Below are 9,263 nucleotides of genomic sequence, written 5' to 3' on the forward strand. Positions count from 1 at the left end.
TTGAATTTCTTACAGGTAAAGCTGTGATATGCTGTCGGGTGACGCCACTGCAAAAGGCGATGGTCGTCGAGTTGATTAAAAAAAATAAGTCCGCAGTGACTTTAGCAATTGGCGATGGTGCCAATGACGTTTCAATGATAAAAACAGCTCACATTGGCGTTGGTATCAGTGGGCAAGAAGGATTGCAAGCGGTATTAGCATCCGACTATTCGATAGGGCAATTTAGATTTTTGGAGAGGTTACTTTTAGTACATGGCAGATGGTCGTATTACAGAATGAGTAAATTCCTTAGGTATTTTTTTTACAAAAATTTCGCATTTACCCTCTGCCACATCTGGTTTGCCTTCTTCTGTGGATTCAGCGCACAGGTAAGATCTTTAAAAGTTTCATGTTGTCGCATATATTATAATAATGATGATTACATTAAAGATAACGATAAAAATAACAAATGATGTTTTAAAGGCGAATATTATTCATAATACTCCTTTGTAAGAGCCTGCTCCAAAGTCGAGATTTTGAATGTGAATTTAGTTGTTTTTCTGATATATCATAGAAAATAGTACGCAAATTATGCGCAATTAAAATTGTATAATCATCTGTTACATTTTCTTACAGACTGTATTTGATCCTATGTACATTTCCGTCTACAATCTATTTTATACCTCATTACCAGTCTTGGCGGTTGGCATTTTTGATCAGGATGTTAACGACAAGAACAGTTTAATGTATCCAAAGTTATATGCACCAGGATTGCAAAATTTGCTCTTCAACAAAAAGGAGTTTTGTTGGAGTGCTTTACATGGATTTTATGCTAGTTGTGTATTATTTTTAGTACCTTACGGTAAATATTTCATTTATAATTATTAGAGAAACTATTGGTCTGTTTTTTTTATCTGTATTTCTCGCACGGTTCATCTTTTCTTTTTTTCTTCATCATGGAATAGAAATGCAATTGAAAAGAATAAATCACATATTAATGTCTGTTTTAAAATTAAAGCAACGTAAATTTTACGTGCAATTGCATGTAATTTGGTATATTTCCACAGGGACATATAAGGATGGGGTATCGCCTAAGGGTTACGTACTTTCTGATCATATGCTGCTGGGCAGCGTAGTTGCCACTATATTAGTTATAGTCGTGACCGTTCAAATAGCCCTCGACACGTCGTACTGGACAATTTTCAACCACATCATGGTTTGGGGCTCGCTCATCTGGTATTTTATTTTAGATTACTTCTATAACTTTGTCATAGGCGGTAGTTACGTCGGTAGTCTCACGATGGTACGTATTGTCGCAAATCCTTATCCGAATTCTTTGTTGTAAATGTGTACAATACTTATAATAGTTAATTTATGCAGGCCATGTCAGAGGCGACCTTTTGGTTCACTACAGTGATATCATGTATAATTCTCGTAATACCGGTACTATCATGGCGATTCTTCTTTATGGATGTCAGACCGACACTATCTGACAGAGTCAGACTGAAGCAGAGACTAGCGCAACTGCGTTCTCGTCAAAGCCAGGATATACTGCGTACCCCATCTACGAGACGTACACGGCGATCTTTACGTTCGGGCTACGCCTTCGCTCACCAAGAGGGCTTTGGCAGGCTCATCACATCTGGGAAAATTATGCGCAAATTGCCAAATGGTGCTGATTTTAAGTTTTCTATGCCGTTTACGAACAATGTTACGAAGCAGGTTAGCGTTGCTACCACATCACCAAAGGACAACAGCGCATCTAGAAATTCACACACGCTGGACACAATTAATTTATAATAACACGAATGTTTTAGTCAGTTCAACGAACACTAAAGTGCAAGTGACTAGTGAGGTTCTCTTAATTTACTTAGATATGAACATTAAGCCAAAATTGAATGCGTCGAATTTGTCGATTCTGGTGTATCCCATTGAAATTGTGTTCCGAATATCTTTTCCTCTTTTTCTTATGTTAATTGAAAGGTGCAGGTGATGTATGTAGTATTTGAAAAGATCTCGTGAAGCATCGATGTCTGTGATTACGTTACATTTAATTTTAACAATTATTTATTTGAGGAAAATTTTGATCAATTAGAAACCCTATTACAATTTATAACGGATGCCTATGAACAACGATAATGTTAAAATACGAATGTATGTAATTTCTAACGCAATGAATTCCAGTGGGATACATTGAGTTACACTACAATAGAAGTAGCATATGCTATTTACGTCTATACACCACTGTTAAGCATTTATAGATTTGTTACGATTATGACTTAAATGTTATGTATTTACATGTTCAATATTTTTTAAATTATATTTTTGCACTTTTTGCCAAGTAGATAGACGAAATATACTTGATTTAACATTTTGTTGACACGATTATGTACGTAAATAGTAATGTGTTTTATGATAATTAATATACTTGTATAGAAAAATAGCTTATGCTACAATATAGACTATGATATGTTTTTAATTGTTATGAAATTTCGTATTAATATATGTGAAAACAATCTTTAAATACCATGTTGTGAATAATTTTTGATATTTTGTTCGAAGAAAATTGAAAAATTATAATTTCGCATTTTGGTCCCATTTATATTAATATAAAATAACGCTGGAAACATTGAAAGCAAGTATTATTGGAAAATGCAGAGAGGTGTATATTTTTTACTTTACTGAAATTGTAATAATTTTCAATCTTTAAACCTTAAATGAATTTTATAATAATTTATACAAAAATTTATTTATTGGTATTATATAAACATAAAATGTTATGATTTACTACAGAAAATTGAGATGATTATTTTGTATAATTCACATGTCTTAAAAAGCATTTCTCACATTAAAAATTCTAAACTGATTGAAAAAATTTTCAGCATTTAACAGTATTTGTAATCCTGTAGATAATTTTTGGTTTATTTTGTTGAAAATTGTAACGCGAAAGCCAATGCAATAACGGAAGAAATAATTTGCATTGTCATGCACTTCCTGTATATATATTAGAAGTATTGCATAGAGGTGTCAAAATCTTGTAATATCTTATCTTGTATTATATATTATCCTAATACGAACATGATTATTGTAAAAACAAAAAAAACGCGTTTACACGATATCTTATAAGAATAATAGTTACATTGATAATTGCCTTTATAAAACATGGATATAACAAACGATTTAAAATATTGTATCATAGCATTGATTGTAAATATTTTAAAAAAGAGATATATATTATATTAAATGTTAAGTATACACATTTTTTAAAAGAAAGTAATATATAGATAGATCGATTTAAAAATAATACGAAAATAGTAGCTATATTACATTACACTATCGCGGATAAAGTTTGCCTTGGACTGACTATTGAATACATATAATATATTAAAGCGGAAGAAAACAGTAGCAAAACAATAGAGAGTATGTATTTCTACTTTTAATATTACAATGAAATTTAGAGAGAAATAGTTTGTATGGGAAAAGTATGTTCCACAATCAAACTATAATTTTTGAAATGGAAAACATTAGAATTTTGGTTGCTTTCAAACATTGTGCCTAATCGTTAAACTACACAGAGTTTCTCGAGCTCTCCCGTGATATATATTTCGTTAAATTTATAATTTATATGATGTACACACATTTCATTTTTTATGTCAATAACAATTATGAAATAAGTGCATTGTTTTAACTTACTAGTTCCAAGCGCAGGCATTCAGTAGTTTATACCGCAATCTCTTTTGTATCACGTAATATACTCATCCAAAGTTTACAATACAAAAGTTGATTCTTTCAAGCAAATTTCTGAAGTTTTTCTTTTGCTTATAATAAAAAAGAAAACGTCGAATTTTTTGGGTCAAATAGTATATTCTTGAAGAAAGTAAATTATCATTAATCAGTGAAATGCTAGCATAATGTCCGCGTTCTCAATTTGAATGCTAATTAATGAGTTTTCTATCTCGTGTTACTTGTTACAAAAAAGATTTCCATTCTGAAGAAATTTTGTGTGTTTCTAAAATAAAGTTAAATCACAAGTAATAAGGCATTATTGAATGACTTTTGCATGGTGAAGTAAAATATTTATCAATAACAATCTAAATAAACTAAGAAAATAAGTTGGAAGATATATTTATATAAAACTAAAAACGACACACTCTCTATGGAATTGTATTTCGTCAAATTGAAATCATGTCATAAAACTACTTTGTATCGATGCATATATTAACATGTTTCTTCTTTACACATGGAAAAAATAAGCTTATATAGGTAGGTGTGTAGATACAAAAAATTTTGTTCTTTGTAGAAGCTGGATTATAAGCGCATTCATTTTGCTAATATTTCGCGTTATATTAATGTGATGTATATGTAATTTATCATCGATAAACTACTTTCAAAATTGAATATTAAAATTTTGAAATATTTTCTTATATGTGCTGTATGTGAGTTTCAAAAGTATTAAATGATTTTTATTTTAAAAAATTAAAGAGACTAAAATTTTTCTGCTAACGTCCAAATTACTATCTTGATTTTTATCGCATGTGAAAAAAAAGGGAAATGTATGGATATTATTTGAAACTCTTCATAGTTAATATATTGATGTGCTTACTTAATGTAAGACGGGTATAAGAATTATAACACGTAGTCATAAATTGTTGGTTGGATAAACTGTTATATGTACGTTATAAGTCAAACGCTGAATCAAATTTGGAAACAAATTGTATTTGTCTGCTGCATGTGCTCTACCGATTACGTATCGAACATTAATTGAGACATATAAATTTGAAATATTGAGATATATAAATTTGAGAACATATTTATTTATTTAAACTTCAGTTAAACTTTGTATTTATCAAGAGCAATTTGTACTCATTTTTTTCAACATTGTTTCAGATATTTTTACTTGCACATGTCTGGAATGCTAGTATATGACAATAATATGAATAATTATAATACAGATATGCGGTTGCTAAATCAATCATATTTTGAATAATTGATTATATTAAAAAGTATATTTTATTTTAATATTTTCTTGTTTTAATTAAATAATTTTCTTCTTGAAAAAACTCTTTCAATAATTTAATTTTATTTATTATGCATATTAATCAATTATTTAAAATATTTAAAACAGTATTATATCTTTCTGGTACTATGTTCGGTATTTTCTTGATATTTATTATTTTTACATAAAAAGTTTTTAATAAAACATCTTAAATATAAACTATTTGTTAACTCATCATAATAAACATTATGATTATTATATTTCACGATAGAGTCATGCAGAGACGTATTTTATGCAAATAAAATTAAAATTAAAAATGTTCCTTGTATAATGTATGCGTTAACGAAATTTAATATAATCGCAAAATTTTATATATGTACATACACATGTTATAATATTCATAAGCAACAAAATAGAGAATTAATTATGATAGTAGCACGCATAGATAAACATGATAGATGTTCTATTTTTAATTTAACACAAGTTATCTAATTATATTTTTGTTTTTATTAGCGTCTTTTTTCCAAGAGTTTTCATATTTAGTAATATTATTACAAGCACGTATACACATTTAAGAACAAATTTTTTACAGTGTTGATCATATGGAGAAAATATTTAGAAAATATAAATATTATATTTCAATTCAAACAAAAGGGACCATAGTACGTTAGTAAATTTATCATTTACAGCACATTTTATGGTGCTTTTTGAGTTACTTCTCTAATGTAATTATTTTTAATTTTTTTTTTCAAAATGTTTATGAATCGGTCTAAAACGAAGGTATACTTATAATAAACGTAATATAGTTGACAATGCGGGGAGAAACGTGTAAATAAAATGTGTTTTGTCACAAATTGAAATAGTATCTTGCGCATTGATGTATATTTGTACATTAATGTAAATTAATGACGGCCTTAATCTCCAAACGTATCTCACATCAAAATAATTATGCATTTATTTTGCAAAGAATTTCTTGTTCCATGTCGAATTAAAAGAACAAAACACAAATACCTCTCATCTTAAATTACGATTCCGTGTAAGATATATAATGTAAAATATATATTTCATTGAAATCCTCACACGAACTTTGTTGTTAAAGTTAAGACATAATTTTTATGTTTAATTTGAAAGCAGAGTGACAGGACACAGATTTCTTTCGTTCGTTAAATTTGAATATGACTGGTGTTTTCACAGACATTAATATAATAAATTAAGAATAATCTTATACTAAATTGTATATTTGTTGCATAGCGGTATTGACTTATAATTTTATGTATGTACACATACTAATCGGACACAAATGTGCATTGAAAAGATAGAGGCAATTTAATGCAGTATAATCACGTATGAGCATCATCTACAAAGCATGCATTAGCAGGATCATAGAACTTGAGTTCGATAAAATGTCCTTTGATAAAAAGTCGTCGATTATTCGCAAAATGTAAATCGTACGATAAATTGCAAGCTTTTGTAATATCTCGCTTTCTTTTTCTCTCTCTCTCTCTCTTAAAATCTACTACTCATAATACAATTATACATCAGCGAAGTGAAATGTATCATGTGAATATCGTGCCACTGTTCGCTACTCGTTCTAAAGATCAGTCTTGCATGAAAAAGAAAACTAAAAAATTAATGCTGTTTTGTGATTAACCAGTCACTCTTTTCATACTCCTTCGAACTGGACATTTCGCAATTTACAGAAATTCCTCGAATACCTCATTTTTTAATAATCTTTAAGTTAATAAAGATATTGCAACGTAATATTGTATTTTTTAACACGCGTATTATATTATTGTTGCCTGTTATATGCATTTCCCATTCCTCATTTTCATCCATCATCGGAAATACATATTATACTTTACATAAGAGAAGTGATTTATATTACAATATATGTGAAAAAACGAATATCGTTTCAAGAATTTTATGTGCTTTCAATTTATAGTATTATTTCAATTTATAGTATATTTCAATTTATAGTATAGTTTAAAATAGGCATTAGAAACAGCTGTTAATATAGCATCTTTGGCTTGAAGATTTATAAAATTAAATCTTTTTTTTTACAACAGTGGTTTTTATTTTTTTATTCAATGTAAATCAAATTAATGAAAAATTATTAACAAAATTTGGAAAAAAATTGATGCCAATGCTACAATATCTTGAAAATCCTAGAAATCGATTTTTTTGACCTCTATCATTTTTCTCAAAATTGTGACGTGATGACACCCTTTGATCAACGGATTCATTTTCAGCGATCAAAAATCCACCGAAAAATACTTTGTTTATTCAGATTTCACAAAAATGTTGAATTGTGTTATTAAAATATAATCACACGTATTTTTTGTATGCATAATATAATAATATATTACAATTTGAGTAATACTTTTATAAAATTATTTACTACAATGTGATACAATACTTCAATATACATTATCACAATAGAAAAATTTTTGATTCTTAGATCTTTCGAAATTAGCATTGTTGTATCTGGCGAACGATTTATTATTTCATCCATTTGTTCTAATATAATAAATTATAATTAAAATTGCAATCTTTTAGCTAAAGATGCTCCTTCTATTGATTCTAACAATTTTCTTTTTAGACTAGGTTTCTCTTCACGTTGACGTTTAATAGTTGTGGGCAGAGGCAATTTAGGTCCTTCCGTAGGTGCAGGTCTATTACTAAAGTATGGCATTTGTAGCGCTTGATCACACGTACATCTCTCTAGTGGATTCACATTCAAGAAACTAGCAATTAAATCTAGGAGATCGTCGCCGGCAGCAGTAAATATGTGTTTCAAAGGCATGCCAGGGAAGGGTTTAAATTGAATAAAATCTGGCAATTCGGTCATCCCTGGCCACGTTTCTTCCGTCGGAGTGCCTAGTGTCTAAGTAACGAAAAAATAATGTTGAATTAAGAGAGAAATACAATAATTTTTCAGAACGATATGTTTTAGATGTATCGATACCTGAAATATCTTGGTGAGTTGATCCAAATCAGATTCACCGGGCAAGAATGGCACTCGCAACAGGAGCTCGGCTAATATACAACCTACTGCCCACATATCAATTGCAGTTCCATAAAGTCTAGCACCGTACAGTAATTCGGGTGCTCTGTACCATCTTGTTACTACTTGATGAGTGTTTATCCGATTGGGTGACCCAAAGAATTTTGCCAGGCCAAAATCTCCTATTTTCAGAACGCCTTCAGAATTCACCAGTAAATTATTTGGTTTTAAATCTCTGTGGAGTATCCAATTGAAGTGGAGATAGTCCAGGCCTTGTAGGGTTTGAATCATGTATGCCTTTATATTGGCTGCAGTTAAAACTATATTGCTATCCTTTATTATCACTTCCAGATCAGTGTCCATAAAGTCAAATACCAATGAGACATTTGATTTATAACCAAAAACATCTGGAATTTTTATGTATGCATATGTAATTACAAAAAATAATTTTTATAACAAGATGTATACATTATATAGTGCATATTATTAACAAACTATGGTTTTAACAAACTATTAATTATTTTTATATTAAATACCTAATAAGCCAATAATATTATCATGCTTTAACTCTTGCAGCAGTTTAATTTCCCTCAAAGCAGTTCGGTTTATGCCATCTCTAGCTTCTGCACGACTTCCAACTTTAATCTATTTGCAGTTATAAAAAAAGTATAATATAAATCATTTATAAAGTAGAAACGTGTATAAGTTTTATATAAAGAGGTAATTAACCTTTTTCACAGCCACAATGTTATTTGTTTCTATATCCTTTGCCTTGTAAACTGTGGCAAACTGAAATATACAATATCTACATTAATATTTTTAAAATTAATACTGAATCATATATTGCAGTTATAAGCAAAGTTATGTATAAATATATACATTAAATATATAAAATTATGTATTATATTATTTATATTATTTTATATTATTAAAAGTATGCATAAAAATGAATAAATATGACATAATGTAAAACGAAGTACGGAATGCAAAAAAAGCGTTTTAACCTGTCCTTCGCCCAAAAAGTCGATTTTCTCGTATCTTCGCACTTTCTCCGTCATTGTCGGCAAGAGTTTATTTCCTCTACGAGCTTCTTTTTCTTAATTATTCTATTTGCAAATGACATGTGTTGTGCAATATTCCACTTTTTTTGATAACATTGGACTTGATTGGATTTATGTTTATAAAGACTTGCTCATGTGCTTCTCTTCGAGCAACGTGCAAGAGTGCCAAATGGAGTCGCAGGTCGCAGGACTCGCACGTCGCAGCTGCGCGAGGCGCGAGCTG

General features: G+C 29.4%; 2 protein-coding genes across 8 annotated transcripts in view; one reads left to right on the top strand and one right to left on the bottom strand.

Moving 5' to 3' along the window:
• Positions 1–4,460, top strand: part of LOC105200800 (phospholipid-transporting ATPase ID) — a 30,332-nt gene extending 25,872 nt beyond the window's left edge. For all 7 annotated transcript variants that reach the window (XM_011168535.3, XM_011168531.3, XM_026130261.2 and 4 more), the window contains 4 exons: positions 16–368; positions 616–841; positions 1,047–1,282; positions 1,360–4,460. In XM_011168535.3, the coding sequence (XP_011166837.1) occupies positions 16–368; positions 616–841; positions 1,047–1,282; positions 1,360–1,779 (1,235 nt within the window). In that variant the 3' untranslated portion in view covers positions 1,780–4,460. The remainder of the gene's footprint in view (positions 1–15; positions 369–615; positions 842–1,046; positions 1,283–1,359) is intronic.
• Positions 4,461–7,309: 2,849 nt separating this feature from the next.
• LOC105200799 (cyclin-dependent kinase 7) lies at positions 7,310–9,244 on the bottom strand. The gene is made up of 5 exons (XM_011168530.3): positions 8,984–9,244; positions 8,709–8,768; positions 8,516–8,624; positions 7,941–8,386; positions 7,310–7,859 (listed from the first exon to the last, which is right to left on the bottom strand). Exons 1-5 carry the CDS (start codon positions 9,035–9,037, stop codon positions 7,512–7,514), a joined length of 1,017 nt encoding a protein of 338 aa, XP_011166832.1. The 5' UTR covers positions 9,038–9,244; the 3' UTR covers positions 7,310–7,511.
• Positions 9,245–9,263: the final 19 nt, after the last annotated feature.

The sequence above is a fragment of the Solenopsis invicta genome, chromosome 2, assembly GCF_016802725.1.
Source record: "Solenopsis invicta isolate M01_SB chromosome 2, UNIL_Sinv_3.0, whole genome shotgun sequence".
In the NCBI taxonomy this organism is placed as follows: Eukaryota; Metazoa; Arthropoda; class Insecta; order Hymenoptera; family Formicidae; genus Solenopsis; species Solenopsis invicta.